This window comes from Uranotaenia lowii, chromosome 1 (assembly GCF_029784155.1).
Source record: "Uranotaenia lowii strain MFRU-FL chromosome 1, ASM2978415v1, whole genome shotgun sequence".
Classification (NCBI taxonomy): domain Eukaryota; kingdom Metazoa; phylum Arthropoda; class Insecta; order Diptera; family Culicidae; genus Uranotaenia; species Uranotaenia lowii.
In genome coordinates, this window is record NC_073691.1 from 159,271,127 (window position 1) to 159,292,235 (window position 21,109).

Here is a 21,109-nt window from a genome sequence, read left to right on the forward strand (position 1 = left end):
TGTGTTTGAATGCTGGATTTCTGCATGCAAGAATTTCAATAATGCTGATTTAGCCTGGCAGTACTTCAGTTCAGCTTTAGAAAAAATCGCATCACTTTCTTCCTCCCTTCTTTGTGCTGCTGCGCCCAAACTGACGAGACGTTCAGTGTCCGATGCATCTTCGTCGACCACTTCCTTCACGTCCTCATCCTCGAGCAGCAGTTCTATTTGCAATCGCATTTGTACAAACTCACTGTATGCACTTTCTAACAGCTGCAAACGAACTTCAACATGTTGATGATCGATGTCTGAATGTTGGTCCACAAAGCACAGCACTGAATCAATTGTTTTTAGAGCCCTTCGCTCTTTGGCTGATAGTTCACGAAGCGACATAGTTAATAATCAATGATCTATGTCCAAAGTTAATCACAATGTATTCACTTAATTCAGAAGTTCGATCAATATTAAGGGAAATTACAAAACACAAGTTCGTTTGCACTGTTCACTTTTAATCACTTTCAGCAATTTATAATTATGATGCACTTTTTCGATCAATTTCACTTTTAATTTTTACCACTTTTACCGTTTCATCTCAACGATTCCGCGACGTGACACGACCATTGACTAACCACCCAGATTGACAGCAGCGAGGGGATTTCAACAAGCGAACAAACAACTGATGGTAGAGAGAGCCAGCGAATTCTAAGACCGAAAATATGAATGACCATTGATACCAGAGGGACTTAGCAAAAAAGTTGTCGAAAAATCAATGAATGAGCTTCGCATGCAGTTTTCATTTATTTGAAAATTCTTACCAATTTTCACCCACGCTAATCTGGTGGCTCTCCGCATGCAATGAAGCAGCCACAGATCCCTTACCATGCAATATACACTTTTTTGCCCTTCGTGGGGAACATAATACAATCCGCAACTCGATCCGATTTTGATCCAATACTTTTTCAAGGCTCGATCGTTTTGTCCAGGACTTTTCCTCGCTAAATCCGTTCCCTCTCGTAACCGTAGAAAATCCAGGCTAGGAATATTGCTTGATATTCCCAGGAGATGAAACACGTTTCGATGATCAGCAACTCGATGAAGATTGTGATAACTCCAGCGTAGAAAATGGCGAACACTAGACGCCAAGTTGACCCGCGTACAACGGTCTTTGTTTCTGACACAATAGGCCAACAAAGCCTCACAATGTCCACGTTTTAATACCGCGACCCGACACGAATCCGGCTTCCAAGGACCAAAAATGTTCACGCACCTGTGAACGTCCGGGGTGCCGTGGTCCAGCCGAGCTAAAACTTCACAAAATTCGCGCGTGATATCCTCACTATTTAAAGGTCAACGACCTACAGAAAACTTGCAATAAGAACACTTGGCGGTTAAAAGTATACAACGCGGTTTATTTTAAAGAAGAGTACTACACTCGACTGCGGTTTATTTAACACTATCTTTTATTCTGCTGCTTCTAGTAATAGAACCTAGCTTGAGTAGAGGTAGTGTTCGGAAAGGCCTTTTTCACTCTAGGTACTCTCTGATAAGAGATGTACATACTAAATCTCCTAGTATGCAATTGAGATGGGTGGAATTGGTGACTATTAAGGTGGTTCTAGAAATTGTGCATTAACACACATCAATAACGGCGCCGGCCACGTCCTAGTAGTCAATAGATAGATTTGGAAAAGAGAGAAAGGGATAAAAGAACAATATTGCGCTTTAGGACCGAGGTCACCTCTGCATCCTAGCAAATAAATTTTTAGATTGGAGGCTTGGGTGAAAGGATATGATTAGGAAACACTTTTGACAAGTGTCAATTTTGTTATACCTATTCTCTTGTATTCTTAATTCTTTCCATAACTGTTGTTTCGAAATGAAACTCCTACATTTGACGGAAACTTTTTTTCTGGGAAAGACCAAAAATACACATTTTGTATGCCAAATATTCGTTTCAATAAAAAAAACTCAATTCCTGCTTCTGTACAGGTAATATGGTCATGAAAAAAGAGATACAAATTGCTAGTTGGTTTGATGGTTATTAAGTTAATAATCAATTTCAAATTGAATTATTTAAACTAGTTTATTTGATGCAATATTTAAGAGTTTATAATGAACTTCCTAATACAGTTATATTTTTGATCTACAAATGTTGTGTTTTTCTGATTTATCTATTTTAAAATTGAAAGAAACAATAGCCTTGATTCAAGAATCACACTTACGGACCTTTCATCAACAAAACCATGAAAAGTGTTCGTAGATAAGCAACAAAAAAAACGCAATTTTTCATAATTTGAAACCTATTTTTGCGTTGTTAGAATGATTAATTGTTTCCGGGGGATGGCATAATTCATGATAATAATTATAAGAGAAGCTTTGAGTTTATGATCATTATTATTCTGCTTAACATCCTAACCTAACTTGATTTCATGATATTTGAGCTCATTCATGTTAGATAATTGAATAGTTAAAATATGTTATCAGTACTAAATGAAGAAAAAAATGATACTTACGTGAACGGAGCTACTCATCTGAAAGATTTTATTCTATGTGAACTCATTTTCTTTTCAGTACGATTTAGTGATATGATTTTGAACATAATCTGCTCACTTGCCTACAAAACTCGCCCTCTAATGTAATTATTTCATATTTGAGATTTTATTATGAATAAGACAAAAATAATACTCATCTTGAGGATGATCCTATCGTCGAACTTTTGCTCCCGACATGGGTTAGCTTTGGTAAAACCCATTCTTCAATCACCAGATACTTTTAGCCACTCGAGAGAGCGATCCGGAACTGTTAGCACAACCGACTTTTCGATTTTGGGCATCGATCGAACATTCCAGGAATTTTTTCGCTTAAACTTAATGTTCCTTTAGCTATAAACAGCATCCTTCACACTCTTCACTGGTTTAATTTGGAAATGTACAAGAAACTCTTCAAAGTGAAAAAATAAAACTTTCGAGAAAATTTTTGCGGAGCTGTCATAAACACGACCGGTCTCTATTTCAAAATCATATTTTGAGTATAAAATTTATTAACGAAGTCTACTTACTTATCATGAAAGATATTATGAAAAAAAAGTAGATATACTTGTGTTGTATTTAGTATAATTGTCAGATCGGGACACAAAGTTCTGGTGATAATGAGCTTAACAGTTTTCGCCAGAAGCTTTCGAAATTTAGTCTAAGGCAACTATTAGGTCTTCTCGATAGCATTTATTCATGTTCGTAAGAACTTTCCTCACATGGAGGCGCGTTTCGTGTGTCCTTCAAGTTTCTGGAGAGTGAGGAATATAGCAGTACGTCTTGGTGGTCGAGTGGTTAGCGTGGTAAGACGGTAATCGCTAGCCCACTTATGGCATGGGTTCGATTCCCATCTCGGTACTGGGTGTTAAATGTTAATCTTAAGTTGTCCACGTCATTTATTCAGTCTGTGAAGCCTAAATCGGCTAAGACGGTGTATGTCTTTTCAATATTCTTACTATTATTTTATTTGTTTAAATGCTTAAACCGTCAATATTCAGAAGAAGTATTATGTATGCCATGAACGAGATACGACCTAATCACCTCTGGGTTAGTAGACTTTCGCTCTAACCTCTAAGCCAAGGCCACAAGCTTAGTTTGCAGAACACTTGCCTTCCAAACAGATGGCCTAAAGTTTGAGTCCACCACATCGAACACTGTTGTACCGAAAAAGTTCTTCAATGCCTTTCTACCCTATAACGTTGAAGCAACAAAGTATAATGAAAAAAAAAAATGCCAAACAATTTATCATATTTGAAACAACATTTGGTGCAATTTTCAGATTTTTTAGATTTTCTCACATACTTTTTTGTTTCAACGAAAGCTACAACTTTACAGAAAATATATGGCAAAATCCGCAACATGGAAAACTTAATATACCCCTTTGCTTCCGAGAGCCTCAATTTCCTTAGATTGCTCTGTATAGGTAGTAGATATCTATAGGGGAGAATGAGGATACTTGATCCCTGGGGATACTTGATTCCTTAGCTATATCTCGAAACTGGAATGTCTTTCAAAGATCAAATGTTCTAGAAAAATGTGCCGAAATGAGCAAAATAACAATGCTTGTAGTTTGATAATTTTTAACAAAATAATTGTTTGAGTAATTGAACTTTGTTTGAAAAATTTCACAAAATGTAACGTGAAGATCTTTTTTCATCACTTTAAAATGTTCCTTACATGGGAAAATTATGAAAAAATACTTGTTCCAATGTATCAATCATTCGAGCGTAAAATTAACTTCATAATGCCATATTTTCAAAGTAATGGAAAACTCTCAACTTTTTTCAGAAAAACTTTTCTAAAATGTTGATTTATTATGGGTACAATCGATCCCCTAGAGTTGGGTACAATTGATCCCCCTTCCAAACGACATATTCTTCTTCTGAATTGATCGTTATGATTGCTGATTACGAAATTACTAATATTTATCCAAAAACTAATATTTATCAAACAATTGTCTGAAGAAAACAGCAAAAATAATTAATTTTCTCTTAATTATAAAAAATAGCGCCTTTAAGTATGCAATGTTATTAGCGTTGAGACAAAGTTATAGAATTTTCTGCTTATGTCTGCTATAAATTGTGAAATGAAAACAAACATGACCAAAATAGGCAATTAACATTCTATCTTGGGGTTTTGTTTGATTTTTGTACAAGGACTAGAGCTGACAAAAAAAAACTAATTGAACACATATTTGGATTCAGCGCCCCTGAATAAGTCAAAATCAGTTCTGAGATTCTTTGCACCAAGGAAAAATGTGAATTTTGTTAACTTGTGTTATGTGTGATGCTATTTTGAGAAATGTCATAGACATATAATGCAAAACATTGATTAAAAGGAGTCATTTAACTTAAAAATTAGACATCCACATTACCAAAGTCATAAGATTTTTATGATTCAGCCTAAGAAAGCCTGTCCCAGAGGACTCTAAATTAAATTTAACATTTATGAAATCTGTAAATATTTTCTAGAATCAAAAATGTAAACTGTAACATTGACAAATCCGGTTGAAATATTTTTTACAATAATTTTGAAACCTTCCTCAACATCTCTTATAATATAAATATTAAATTTTATTTTGATGCGGCCCGCCGAAAGAATTTCAAATTAAAAGTGGCCCGTTGCTTCAAAAGGTTGCTCACCCCTGGTTTAGAGTGACCACGGTAAAGATTTTTAGATTTTACTTGTTTGAAATCGCAGTAATGCACGGCTGTACAATAAGTTTTTTTCAAAATTGGATGGTAGAATTGAACACATTGATGATCAATAATAACTCAAAAGTTATAAATTGACCAATGAAATTTAATTGTATAAAACTAAAAACTAAAGATTAAATTATATAATCAATTGTCAAATCCCTCGTTTAAATTTCCCGACGGCTATTAAAGCGTTGCAATCGTAGCCTTCAACTTATAACTCTGAATCTTATTAATTTTTCTTTCTCTAAGAGGAACTCTAAAAATATAAAGCTGGATTTTATGAAAATCGGGTCATAAGCTTCCAGCACTAAGTCTGAATAGTTATTCAGCTGAAGAAGTCAATTCTCTGTTAACTTTTCAGTTCACTGTATATTCTTGTAGTCTCTCAAAGCCCCCCCCCCCCCCCCCCCCGCGGTAGGGAGCACTTTGAAAACCACTACATTTCAAGTCAATATATTCCTAACAGGCTAGTTGTATTTTTCAAACCAAAATGTAGGCTCTTTATTGCTTCCAACTTTCAAATATCTCGTACCGATAACACGTGCTTTAAACTGTAGAAGAAAAAAAAGCCCGCCAAAACTATCCGCCATCAAATTTTCCAGCAGTAGCAGGCTTGGATTTGCTGTCCAGTACACATGAACTCTGGCTGGATGGTTGTTTCTAATGCCTGGTCCATGGTGATGGTGAAAACAACCCCGCCAAAGGAAACGAAAATCGGTCGACAAAATGGTGCCGTGACTTTTGGTTCGTGGGAGAAAAAACGAAAGTTCTATGGGAGGGTTCCTTTTCTTAGGTGGGAGGGGCTCAAAACTATTACTAAAACCTTACCATGGTCCAAATACATAACTGTACCAAATTTCAGACTGATCGGTTAAGCGGTGTGGATTTCTATAAGGTGCATACAAACAAACATATATAGTCCAACTCATCTTTATATATTAGAAGATTAGGGCTTCCTGAATAAAAGATCAAGTCTCCTTCAATAGGGGATCAAGTCTCCCCTAACTTCAGAAAAATCTCAATTTTTTTACTCCCACAAAAATGCTTCTAGTTCATCAACGGGTTCAAGTATCGTTCTAATTTTTGGAGCATAGAAACTTGAAGTTACAAGCTGTCAGAAAATGTCAAAGAAGGCGAGTTGCTTATTTTTTTCAAAAAGATATGGTGAAAATAAGAAAAGGGGATCAAGTATCCCCACTCTCCCCTACTCATTAAAAAAAATTATCATAGGATTGCATCAGCTCCGCAATAGCATATTGTATATAGCTTTTTGATCAAAATGGGCCTCAATCAGATGTTAACACTACAATAGCACTTTGAACAGTATAAATAAGTATGTTTTGTCGATATTTTTCAAAACATTCTCAAAAATTGAAAAGTTTAAATATTTCGAATGAAAACTCAACGGAAAAGAATTCTATCGTACTTGGTCATACGAAATACCTTTCTAATTTTCAAAAAAAAAAAAAAAAAATTACGTCAGAACCAGGGGTATGAAAAATATGGAAATTCGAGAACTGACTTTTCGGCACCACACGGTCGTTTTGTTACCAGAAAATGCCATTGAAATCAAAGGGAAACTGATGTTATTTTACTGAAAGTTCAGTACGGTCCGTTTGTATTTTATTTGACAGTTGCCTCAGTCCCTGGATCTGAACACATTCGTAACATTGCGTCAAAACCCGGTTATAAAGATTGTGATCCATAGAAGTGAACGCTGTTTGTTGTTTGCTGGATGTCAGACTACACTTTATTTTCCTCCGAAAACGAATTTACTGTACAGTTTAGCGGTCTGCATTCAGTTATTCGTTATGGCTATAGGGTTTTAACCATAGTTGCGATCAATAGTTCCACTCCGATTCTTGGTTTGAATTTTGGCAGCATTCTCAAGAGTTTTCTTATGTTTTTTAAACACCAGAGTCAACAAAAAAAATGTAGAAATAAACAACAGTTCAATCAGTTTCTAAGTCGTTGATGATGGATTCCCTAGGTCATTTTTAAGAATTACCTAGTTTTGGGCCGGGTTTGTCCGGTTTTTGTGTTTCAAATTTTGAAATCCAATGCAAGGTTTTTCCAGGTTTTAAGATAAAAGTGCCCGGATTTCTTAATCTAGAAAGCTTAAGCTATAATAGAAATAAGGTGCCTCATTTCAAAATAATTTACCTTCTGAACCTAAAAAAATGTAAAAAAAGACATTGCCGTTGTCAAAATTTGAAGAAAAGGAAATTTCAATATTTTACAGATATAATAATGTCAATTTAAACAGTTGCATCAACGGAAGTTTGCTGTGTATTTTGGCAAGCTTAGCATAGATGTTTGAAAGACAAAATCTCTATTGTTATCCATAAGACTATTAATACAGTTTATCATCTTCAAAATTATAAATTAAGGGAATAAATCAGATGGAAAAAACGTTTAAAACATGCAATTTCTTTATCTGACGTCCAGTGAGATTTGAACCCAAATCTATCGTCTTTTTTGGACTCACGTATTACATTCTTGTAGAGAAGACCAGCCGATCTATATGATTACAAAATACTGATGCTAATGCTTTCATCTTATGGTTTTTGGGAATCGTTGCATTTACCTTTATCCATGATACATTTACACCAGATCATGCAATAATGCTAAATTTGACAGTTGATGCCGAGTTCTAAGATCGTTAAAGGGCGTTGATTCCAATAACTAAATATTTGGTTCAGACAGTATGATGCCTAGATGTAAAAAGGGATATTAAGCAGCATTATCTATTATTTACTTTCATTTACTAACCAACCTCGTCCTTACGCCCCCCTTTCCCTCCTGCAAAAATGTCCAATTACCAACACGGAACTAACACCCCTGATCGTTGTTTCTATCCTTAGCGGCGGCAGCAGTGTCAATTCACCCGGTGCCCTCGGATCCAACACGCCCTCGGCGGCGGCAGCAGCAGCGGCAAGCAGCATGGCCAACCCGTACGCAATGGGACCGCTGTATCATAGTCCCGGGGTGCAGAGCTACTGTGGCCCCACCGATAACCTATCGCTGGCGGGCCATTACACCGATATGCGAAACTCGGCGGCCGCTGGTTGGTACGGATCTACCGCTAGTGATCCACGATTTGCAAGTGAGTATTTATCTTTGAACGTGTAGTTCGATTGGAGTTATTTTCATGGAGCATGGAAGGTGCTTGTTAGCGATTGATAAACTTCGAAGCGGTTTCAAAGCATTCCGCAACGCAGCGATATCTGAAGCACATCATATCCTCGACATCGGAAGCTTTTTCACGATACGCGTCTCGCTTAGATGGCCGAGATACGATCAAAAGAAGTGGGGATCACGTCCAGGGCACGAGACGCCTGTCAGCCGTCTTCTCCATGGTGCTTTGTTTTAAAATTTTATAATTTATCCCTTTTGAGTGTCCAAAGAACTTGTGTCCAAATCCCCAATTTGGATTCTTCTGATATGGATCACTGATGGTCCCCCTTAATATTTTAACAATTACCTCCTTTTAGGTCGATTTAATGTTGGTCAGTTCCATAAAATTCATGAAAAAATAACTTACTAAACTGGAAACTATTACGGAATATTCCTTCTAATCATGCAACAAATTGTACAACTTTTTAAAACTTTCATAAAAGGATCAAGTCAATAGAAAAAAATATCATCTCAACTTACCCCATAAATCAAAATATCGTTTTACAGCTTATGATAACAATATGTTTTGCATCACATTGAAAGTAACTTAATCAAAATTGATCCACCGCTGATTTAAAAGGATTTTATGTTTGAAAGTTTGAACTACAGGGTGACAAAAAAGTCCGTTCACACTTTTTTGGGGTCGCCTGTAGCCTACGCGTTGCATCTCTCTGGTGCCATCTATATGTCAAATGAAAGGGCTAACTTTGCTGCCCAAAGTGGCAGAGTTTCGTTTCTGTGCAGTTTGTTTACATTGAGTTGTGAGCCATGGCAGAGTTAAGAACAGCTGTTATCGCTGCTCGGTTGGCGCGCAGATGACGAGATTATTTTTCTGACGAGAAGCTGTTCGTTTTGGAGCAAACAGTCAATTGCCAAAATGATAGAGTTTAGAGTGTGAGCCTCCAGCAAGCTCCTGCGGACAAGCTGGACAGTTGCCGGTTCCAAAATAAGACGTCAGTGATGGTTTGGGGAGCCATTTGCAAGAGAGGTAAACTGCCTCTTATTTTTATCCCTAAAGGGGTCAAAATCAACGCAGCGTACTACTTGGACACGGTTTTGAAGAAAAATGTTCTGCCTCAAGCTGAACTATTGTTTGAAGACGATTACACCCATAGAAGAGGTTGCAAAAATCCAATGCCTATTTAGCACATCTCTGTGCCGATAATGCGCTGAAATGTGCACTGTGCCGAAGATGATATGTTTGAAAAACCGTAACTGGCATAAGGACTCGCCTCCCAACTAAAATGATGCATGACCACTACATTCAAGCAAAACAAGAAAAACATTTCATGGGATCCATTTTAAAAAGGATCCATTAAAAAGGAAAGACAAAAAAGGATGAAAGAAAAACAACCAGACTCGAATGAATTCATCCGGTTTGTCATACTTGGGCAGACACTGCGGTGAATCCGTGCACCCATGGTGGATATGTTTATTTTGCTGTATCATTTTATCAAAATTTGGTTTTCTTTTTTCAGTTTTGGGTGTTTGATTTTTTTTTCTCTATTCTCAATTGAAACTTTCATTAACAGACTTATGTTTTTCTCTGAAACAACATTTTATTTTTTAAATATCCTTCCTCTTAATTCTACAATTCTAGATTACAAACAATCAGCAAAAGCTGGCCTAAAATTTGCACTTCCTAAGCCAATTCCATCTTTTACCATCGGGAGTGAAAATCGAAACAAACAATTAGCAGCAGCAGCAGCCTTAAATTCTGCGCACCCTTATCCTATTCCGTCTTTTTCCACCGGAAATCCAAATCAAAACAAACAATCAGCAGCAGCAGCCTTAAATTCTGCGCATCCTAAGCCAATTCCGTCTTTTTCCACCGGAAATCCTAATCAAAACAAACAATCAGCATCAGAAGCCTGAAATTCAGCGCTTCCAAAGCCAATTTCGTCTTTTTCCACCGGAAGGCCAAATCAAAACAAACAATCAGCAGCAGTCGCCTTAAAAATCTGCGCTTCCAAGGGGCCAAATCAGAATCAATTTCAATCGTAGCAGCAGCCTTCAAAATCTGTGCTCTCTGTGTCAATCCGTCTTTTTACCGAAGGCCGAATTAAAAACTTTTTTTTTCGTAGCAGCAGTCTTAACAATCTGCGCTCTCTGTCCTTTTTCTACCAATCACGCCATTGACGTGATTTTACGATTCCTACGAATCTCATTTCAGAGATACACGCAGACACGTCTGTCGCTCACAAAAATGACTGACTTTGTTTTGTTTGTTTTGCCAAGTGTTGGCAAAATAACAAACGTTGCCATATAATTTTATTTAATTTTATATATTTTCTGCACATCCTTCATCTCATCTCTACAAGCGCTAAGAAGGGATCCACGTTTTTGGCCAAATCCTGAACTTAGGAAGTTTTTAATTGGTGTAAGTACGCATGATTTTCCGTTTCAAAATTTTGTCCACCGGACTCGGTTTAAGACCAGATTTTTTTATTCACGAAGCTGTTTTCCTCTTCATAATTCTGAATCGAATTTCAGACTGCTCAAATGCTTACTTCTTCCTTTACTCAGCGAAATGTTGGGGAAGGCACACCATTTGTGCACGAAATTTTTGCGTTTTCCCGGAAAACGCTACTCATTTTCACGAAAATTATTAAAAGTACAGCTCACGATACAATTATAGGTTGAACTGTTAACAACAACACCCAGCAGAAATTAGCTGATTGAACGTTATTCGGAATGACAAGGGTTGTATCAAAACCGTGCTTTGACATAATGGGATACCCTATATAGTTTTCTATTTCAAGAATAGTAGCACTGAGGGTTATAAATGCATACAAACGGTGAAAACATAACAATACAAAAATCTAAAAACTGAGCCAACTAAAACTAAACACATATAAAATCGTTGAAATTTTTGGCTCAAAGTTTATGAAATTACCTTCCTACTCCATTGACTCTCACTAAAGGCTCTATATAACTTTTTAATACGTAATAATCTTTTTTTTTAGCAAAATACAAATACAATGGGAAAACTTTCATCTCACCCTTAAAGACAAACCTTTTTGAGAAAATACGTTACAAGACTACTTCATCTATGGCATGGAAAATTTAATAAGGATGTGAAAACAGGATGGGCTCTTTATTAACCCTTGTTACCTTAGTAAAACCACAGAGAACAGACATACAAGCTAGTCCACGAAACTTGTGTAAAAATCCCAATACCCTTTTTGAACCAATTTTTGATTTTTGGTTGGGCCACTGTTGGAGATTTTTCTTAATATCAAAAGGGCGTGGGAGTGCACACGGTAAAGCTCCTCATCACCAAATATGCCACAACTAATAAAATTTATGTTTTCATGATTGCATGTATTCAAAGAAACGTCTTACTCACTCTGACTTTACTTCCGGCGCGGCATGCACATGCACTACAGGTAGCTGCTCGCCTATCGACTCGAGTGCCCACTGCCATCAAACTGTTGATCTGCCAAGAGTGCTGTTCCAACAACACAGGATTCCGCTAGCGATGCCGCACGGATCGAGATGGTTGCCTTCTCGCGTCTCATGCCTTGCGAGAATGTTGTCGCGATCATTTGGTGGGTACTTCCCTTGTGATCGATGAACCAAAGCTGGCCGGATGTCGAAACCGGATCTAATTTTGATGCTAAGGTCGCTCGCAGGCCTCTGAGGAGCCCCAGCAAAGTCCGATTCTGGGATGACTTCTTGCGATGGCTTGCGAAGCGTTGCTGTTGCTGATGCCCGATTTTTTAGTTTGTGGTCAACGGACCACGGATCCTGCTGCTGCGATTCCCGTTGGCAACCAGGATGCGGATCGCTGATCGGATCTGTTCCAGATGGCTGTTGTTGTTGCTGACGCCCGGTTGGTGGATTTGTTGTCACCGGACGATGGAACTGGCTGCTGCGATGCTTGTTAGCGACCCGGATGCGGAACGCTTGATCGTAGCAGGCCCAGTAGCTGTTCTTGTTGCTGCTGCCCGGTTGGCAGACTTGTTATCACCAGACGAAGGAACCTGGCTGCTGCGATGCCCGTTGGCGACCCGGATGCGGATCGCTTGATCGTACCCGGCCCAGGTGACTGGCGAACAGTGAGGCGTACCGACGTGAGTTGACGTGGCGGAGCTACGGCTTGGCTGCTGGGCAAGGCCGGATTAAGGGGGGGGCAAAAGGGGCAATTGCCCCGGGCCCCCTGGCTCAGGGGGGCCCCCCGAGGGAAAAAAGTTTTGCATTACTTATATCATACTTCTTCAATTTCTACAAATCTATGGAAAGAAATCAAATTTAGAAAATCGGAATGAAAACTTACAACAACTCCGTGAAATAATATCTAGAAAATTATTTCTAGTAAAGGGGGCCCCCTAGAGTAAGTAGTGAAGAAGTTCTCCCACATTTTGCGGGCCGAGAATTTCAAAATTTTGGTATTGAATTTTGAAATTTTGAACTTAAAATCTGGACAAAAATATGGTAAACCAAATTCGAAAAAATGAAGAAGAATATGAGGCAAAACACCTCAAATTTTCATATTTTTATCGAAACATGTTAGCTCACAGTGCTATGAGAGAAAAGAGAAGCTTTATGATTAACAGTTCAGAATTTTACCCGGGCAGTATCCGGGTTAATACCGGGTATTATTATAAATTTTCACTTTTAAATCATTATTATTGAACTTTCCGTTGGTTTATAAATTCTAAACCGTTTCCTATTTTTGAAAATAAATGCTTAAAAAATTGTTGTTGCTTTAATTGGACCGATCGACAGTACAGAGTTTTTTTTTATTTAATTTCCATCCCAAATTTTGCGTAAGACTTAAAATTCGTATTGGAACATTTTAAACTGATTTAACCCAAAATTTTATCAGCTATTGAAGTAAACATCCTGAATTCAGTATATCATTTTCCAAATGATCATTCTCAAATTATCATAAAAAACGATCTAATAGTTGAGTTGCCAATATCATTGACTGCTTTCTTAATATGAATGTTTCTATGTTTTTAATCATATCTTTATCCAGATTCAATTCATTGAGATTTTCAAGTCTTGTATTGTTTTTCAGTTACTGAAGTTCAGTTTTATGATTTTTCTGAATTTTGAGAACTCAAGATCTTTGTTTTTTCCTCTTTTTTTTCAATGATAACTGATTCTGTGCTTTAAACATTAAATCTCTATTCCGATTTTATTTTCAATCGATCATTTTTGCACTTCTACCCCTTGAGCTTTGAGGGCATCCAATTAAATTTTTGTCACGTTAAGAATAAAAATTTGATAACCATTTTTTTATCTGATGAGAATCATAAACTTTTTTTTTTGGGTTTCAAAGATATAAAATTGAAGTTCACATGTGGTGAAATTTCTGCTTTGGCTCTGATTGTAACTTTGAATCTTTTTTCATCACTTAATTCATACTTTTTTCTCAAAACTTGATTAGAAATTATGATTTAGATTTGAGACACTGAATTGTGGTTCGTAATGTAACTAGATTTTTATTCTTGAATTCTTAAACTCTTTTATTGGTATCTCTGCGAAAAATGAGAAATAAATTTAGCATTTTTCAGCTAATGTCAGCGCATTCATTTTTTTTTTAATTTCCAAACTCGTCCACGATGTTTACACGTGATTAATTAACAATTTTTATTTGAAGGTACCAAAAACTATCTTCTAGGCAGACAACATGGCTATTTGTAGACAGTATACTGAACTCACCTCCAGTTCTTTTACACATTTTAAACGTTTTGTATTTTCTGGGATAGCATTTGAAAAAAAAATCGAATCATAGGGGCCCCCCGAGAAAAATTGCCCCGGGCCCCCCGATGGCTTAATCCGGCCCTGCTGCTGGGGACTAAAGAGGGGAAACAAAAAAACAAAAAAGCCTTGGTGGGAATGGCACCATTAATTTTGGACTTTCATTCCCGTTTTGCTTTGCGGTCTTACCCGATATTGGGGCTGTTGTGCTATGGGTCTTCCCTTATGCCAATGCGATGTAGTGCGCTCCGACTGACTGGCTCTGCCTGGAACACGCAATAACTTTAGTGGAGGCACATTTTGCCAATTGAGGTTAACTCACCCGTTGGTCTTCGGCAATCAGCCCGCTCAAAGTTTTTTGCAGCTTTGAAAGGAGCGCTGTGTCTGAGCGTCCAAGGCCTTCCCCGCAGCGTTTTCCGAACCGTTTTTGATGGGCGGGACAACCAGCAGCCGCCAGAACCGTTGAATTCTTGCTCGATGCAATCCGGAATCGGCACCGGAGAATGTCGACTATCGTGGTGATGTCCGGATCCTGCTGATCGTTCTCCGCCTTCCGGTTACGGTCGAACCGACGCTTTTCACCAACGCGCTCAATAAGAAAAGTGTCCGCGCGCTTTTTTCTTCAAACACCACGTCAGTAATTTTCCGTATTTTTTTTTTATTAACACCGTACGAGGGGTGTTCCAGAGTGATGTGAAAAGTTCCACACTGAGAGAACTTCAGCATATGTTTTTTCTAATTATGTGCTACTTGTGTGCGCAAAATACGTTTCTGAATACATGACTAATAAATACAACTGTTACACCACCAGATGTCTCCAAACACACCAAAGAGAACTGTCAAAACAAAGCTGACTAAGTTTCAGTCAGTTTTCTATAGGTCGTATGAGCTGCTTAGCATACTCCAAGAAAATCGCTATTGACACATTCCACGCGCTTGTACCGCTCAACAGTGATTTTTATCCGTTCGCGTATCAAAAAATCTCAAAATTGTCTATAATTTTGATAATTCAAATCACACGAAACCAACGAAAAAAGAGAAGAAAGTTTTTTCACACATGTGTTAGATGATTTTGAAAATCAGTTTTTTTGTTGAAAAAAGTGGTGTTTTTGACAACTTTTACAAAATCATTAATTTTAATATATGGATGATTTTTTTTCGGAAATATTTTTAGTATGTTCAGAAGTCAAAAAACACGGCTTCATTTTGTAGAAAAAAGATTTTTTTTATATCTAATATAGTTGGTTTGAAAAGCGAACAAAAACAGTCGCAAATGAGTGAATTCACGTCACAAAAAAAGGGAAGTTTTGAATTTTACGAGGAAACTCTGACTTTTTTTTAAATAAAAAAATGAGAATTTCTTCAAAAAAGATAAGACGATTCTGAAACACTAAAATTTATAGAAATCGGTCGGAATCTAGCTGAGTTACAACAGCGCGAATGAGTGAATTCACGTCACATAATTTGATTTTTCGTTAAATTGTATATGAAAATGTGCTCTGAAAGCTGTTTTGACCCTCCAGATGGTCGGATTTTGACAAATCGAGCATAATTTAGTTGATTTTTTAATAAGTTCATTATTTTCAAATAAAAATGCAAAAAGATTGAAAAAAAAAATAAAAAAAAATTTTTTGGTGAATCTTTAAATAAAGACAGTAGTTACCCGCATAATTAAAAACAGTTGGGGATATAGTACTAACTATTAACTTAATATATTGGTAGCAGTACCAGTATGAAATATCTTCCAAGTATCATTTCATTATACATGTTCAAAATTTTATTACCTCAATAAATTATGACAGGATCGTATCAGTGACAGTGACAATATGATATATGATTTAGTAAGTATAGTATAATAAGAGAATAAAAATTTGCAACCTTTGAATATTGTCTCTGGACCTTATCCAGGACTCTAACAGTGTACGACAAAGTTTCCTTATATTTTCTTAGCATTAGACATTAAATTAAAAAAAAAACAACATTGACAACATTGTATGAGTTAGACAAGTCGTTATCATTTCACCTCTTGCGGATAATAACTAATATTGTTATTTTAAGATGTAGTTGTGAGCTTATGCATTTTTTCGCTCTTGGGTTCAGCATCTGCTAATTTTCACTTCACTTCGTTAAAATTTGTGTCGGCAACCCCACGCCAGGTTCGGAACTGAAAACTGTGTTCAAAATGGCTCCGAAAAAAAAGAATCACGCTGAGAAAAACACACAGAACGCGAAAAGTAAGTAAAACTATATTATATTATCGATAAAAACTAGTGAGATTAAATAAAACTAATGAAATTACAGAAACAAAGATCTCTGCTGAGCGGAGAGCGGAAAAAAAATCTACTGAAAGGCTGAACAATGCAGATCTGCACAAATAGGTAAGATTGTATAATCCATGTATAATATCAGAAATAAAAAATAAAAATCTCAACATTTAAATTTTTTAATTTTATTTTATTTTTTGTGGGAAAGAATTGGAACTATATTGGTTATGGTACAGGGAAGCTCTTTTTAAAAATATTTTACAATATGCGGAACGTATGATTGAGCGTTATTTTTACTACAAACTACTATAAGCAAACTATATCCATTGAAGTTGATGAAATCTATGATTTTGTATTCCAACGTAGCTAGAACATTCAGGTAGATTGTTTTGCTCGCCAAAAGTGGATGATATTTTAACCGTATCCAATAATGTAGCATGAAATATTTGTTCGAAAAAATCGCTCTTTTTGAATGGTAAACATGCTTAACAGCCCTTTCCCCATATGGTACTTTAACAGATAATCATAATACAGATTGTTAATATGGTCTGTGTTATTGTACATATACTGTTCACTTTACAATAAACGATAACGTTTAGAGACAATATAGAATATTCTCTATATATTGTAATTGATTATGCGGGTATTTTAACATATGATCCCTCAATATGTTGCTATTCAAGTGCCAATAAAAATAAGGAAAAAGTTAGGTGCAGATACTAAAAAATTATGATTGTAAAAATCGGAACAACAAAATATCTTTTTTGAAAGTCTACATAAAATTTGAAGACTCCAAAGAATGGTTCAGTATAGCCACAGTATAACTTTATATTTCGTGACGTGAATTCAGTCAACTACCCTGTTCTGTTTTAACTGAGTGAATTCACATCACAACTTCAAATCAGCATAACTTCGTTCGTTGTTGTTCAATCGAGAAGCTTTGTACATCAAATTGTGGGTAATTATTTTTTTTACAACTCATTCGAAGACACCGATATTCTATTTCCACAGAGAGAACAGGAATTCAAGGATGAATGTACTAAAGTCCGAAATGGTTAATTCTAGCGTGAATTCACGTCACAAAAGTAATTAGTCACAACAAAAACAACTTAAATTTTAAAATGACCAAATTGTATTCATTTTGATGGAAATTCAATTTGCGACCGTTTGCTACAATTTTTTTCATTTTCAAGTAAATTGGTTGACTTCTAGAACGATAACAGTGCAGAAAAGTCCGGAAAAGCGATTTCACGTCACGGTGGAATGTGTCTATTGAGGTTTCGTAATACGTTCATCATGGTGCATAAAAAAAAAATAATCATAAAAGTTATTATCTTTTTCCATCAAATTTGTTAGAAATACAAAGTTTAAAACAGCTGGATGCTAAAGTTATATGTGAAAGTAACCCGCTTTGAGATGCCTAGAATCAGTACTGCTGGGTGAGACTGATCGTCAAGAATGTTCTTGTATTTGACTGGACATAGGAGATGCATTTTCTAACATAAATTACTGTTCAAGAAGTGAGAAATCTTATACCAAAGCTGTTAGTTATCATAACTGTCATAGTAGTGCAAAATAAAGAAAGTGAAATTCCTCCCAGTTAAAAGTAACTCTGATTTCATTTATTTAGCAATAAATTAAAGCCGTCCATTTAACTGAGACATTGGACTCATTTTTTGTGAGTTTGAATACGATTACGTCTTTTCGAAAACTGAGTACACGAAAATTTGATTTGTAACTTTTGAACGGCGCAATTGATGGCACTGTTTGTAGTCAATTTCTAACGTATTTTTTTGGTGATAGCATTTGAAATTTTACACACTTTTTTGAGGATTTTTTGTTCGAGCTTGTATGTCTGTTCTCTGTGGTAAAACCTTTTGCCCTTATCCAAATGTTTTATAGATGTTTTGGAGGAGATATTAGTACAAGGTTTTTTTGTTGTAATAAATTTCGATAGCACCCTCACAGACAACAATGCCATTGACAATAAAATGCCATTAGACTTAAGCGCAAATGCTAAGATTAGTTTTAAAAAAATCAACTCAGTGAAATAATTTTTCCATTTTTTTTTATTTTGGTATCTTGACCAAAGGGAAGAATAAATCGAATGCAATGAAAGTCAAGTCTCCATTTGATATGAAGTGTCTTTTGAGTAAATATTTCCCCAAAAAAATATTAAATTTCAATTGCAACAATTACTTGTGCGTGATAGACTTCTTATTACCAGGATTTTCCCAAACAAAATCGAAATAAAACGCTACTTCCTTTTTTCCCTAGGAGATCAACCCCGTCAAATTGGTTCCGTCCTAGATTCTCTCAGCCCGTCAACGTCATCCGGAGTGATTGTATGTTTACACAACTATTCACACCTTCTCCCGTTTCATGGTGGCTTCTTGATTTCACCGCATCTTTGGCCCAACAAATGATATGTGGCCAATTCAAATCACTTCAACACATTCATCAGGAGTGCGGTCAGAGCCAAAAACACCCGAAGGATTCCTCCACATTAGAACCGAATCCGGGCACTTTCACTCCTTTCTTTTCCAACGCTCGTTCCAACGAAAGTCGAGTGTCAGATTTCATTTTCTCCGGAGCAATACTCCAAATGTTTGCAGGGAAATTAACTTAAATTTGACTTCTTAATGGAATTCTTCCTGGTATGGTTTTCTCTTTGGAAATATGATATTTTTTTCGGATTCGGGATCCATTCCTTTATCTTTCGGTTTGATTTTTCTCCTTTGTACGCATTAAGGATAAAACATCCATAGCTCCTCTTTTATTTTGCTTTGTTAATTCTCGGTTCCGATTCCAAAATAGGTCTGGTTCTTCGGTTAGCCGAGATGTGCGTTACAGTGATTTTCTTACGTCCAGTGGGCCAATAAAAATCTCACATTACACTAAGCCTTCCGAATTGCCACAAACTTCCGAAATACGCACGCACTTTCAACGATCCGGACCGGAAGGCAGGATTTCCATTTTGCCAAAAAGCGCGAATGGAATCCTGGTCCAAAGTCCTAGACCTGAATTTTTTTGTGAGAGTGCTCAATTAAATTGGACGGGGATACAAGAAAAAAACAACCGAACGCTTGTTACGCAGCAATAAAAGCCCTTTTGAATCCGCACTCGTGGAGTGGCACACAAGCTTGAATCAATGGCGATCGGGAATCCGGAACGCGGCTGCCGGTCAGCAAGTTTGCCTATTATTTTTTTTGTTCCGGCACCATGAATGGATCCTCTCGGGATCGAATCATTCACATGCTGGAGCTGTCCATCACATAACACAACAGCTCCTGGAATATTTGGTTTATTTTTCCCTCAATTTTTCATGTTGTTATGCAACCATCTGTGAATTAGTGAAAGAGCTACCTTACATTCGTCTGAGTAGAGGAAAAAAACTAAAACCAATTGAAAGTTCACCTTTCAAGAGTCTTCCTGGATATTCCGATTCGGTCGAACTTAGCGTCAATAGTAGAGGCGTCATATGGTCGAGGGTAATTTTTTTCCACCATTGATAGACAACATTCTCGCCGATAGATTCATCGAAAATCCGCTTTCAAAACCATGATACAAAAGCTAGAACTTCTGGCGCCATCGGAAATTTTGTGAGTCAAAGGTAAAACCGTTAAACGTTATCTTCTTCCAGGCTGCTCGGAAAATGCGGCAGGAAACGACGGATTTTTCATTCCTGTGTACATACAAATATTATTTTTCGTTTTTTGCTATAGCTTTCAACGCGGGGGGTTTCGATACCCAACATCCTTAAATCCTGTTATGCACGAGAATGGATTTCCATCGCTAGGTAAACAAATCGAAGCAATTTGGATCAATCGATGAATGCAATCACGGCTTGTGATCTGAGAAAATATTTCGACAAGCAGCGCGCACTGTTCATTCAAATTTGGTGCTGATGGAAGTTTTTTTTTGTTCCGACGATGTTGTTTATAACGAGAATCTGAGAATTAAAAATCCCCGAACCGAAGTTTCCGCCAATATTTATCAGCGCCGGCGGACTAGACATTTATTAAACATCTTCCAAGTGTTGGAAGTTTAAACGATGATTAGGATTTGTATAAAGAATCCTTTAGAGAGTAACGAAACAGGAAACTTACTTTAATCGATGGGTGAAATTTTAAAATTTTCATCAAAATCTGGTGAACTTCGCTTTAGGTTAGCGGGCAAATCCGGGCTATTTTATTTAAAACTTGACAAAGTTCAGGCAATCTTTTTCCAAATTTTTGGTTTAAAAATCAGGGCAATATAAGAAAAAAGTTGACAAACGTCCAGGAACTATTCCACAAAAATCAAAAAGAAACATTACTTTTTCATCGAGAAATCATAACAAAATTTTAAATCATCTCCCAAAAAATCATTTGTGTTTATTTTAATAAATCTAGCATGAAGAATTTCACTTTTTTGCGAAAAAAATTAAAATTAAAAAATCTGGGTAAAACCCGGTAATCTGGCCTGCCTAATTTTGCTTATGATTTTAACTTACAATGAGTGTTTTCAGGCGCTATCGGCTTCCACGGAATTCTGGCGACAAAACACTAGCGCTAAATGAGGGTTGACGGGTTGAGATCCAAGCTCGAGTTTGAACTTTTTTCACGCACACACACGCACCAGTGCAAATTACATTGGTGTAAACAATTTAATCATAAACACTGTGTGAGTGAAGGTCAACTTCACCTCGCTACGAGGTAAGTTTCACCTTATTTGGATTTACCTTTTTTCTAAGTCAATTATACTT

At 36.7% G+C, this 21,109-nt stretch overlaps 1 protein-coding gene across 2 annotated transcripts in view; it reads left to right on the forward strand.

Moving 5' to 3' along the window:
• LOC129740682 (homeobox protein Nkx-2.1) overlaps positions 1–21,109 on the forward strand; it is a 124,252-nt gene that overhangs the window by 15,890 nt on the left and 87,253 nt on the right. For both annotated transcript variants that reach the window (XM_055732443.1, XM_055732442.1), the window contains exon 2: positions 8,074–8,315. In XM_055732443.1, coding sequence (XP_055588418.1) covers positions 8,153–8,315 — 163 coding nt within the window. In that variant the 5' untranslated portion in view covers positions 8,074–8,152. The remainder of the gene's footprint in view (positions 1–8,073; positions 8,316–21,109) is intronic.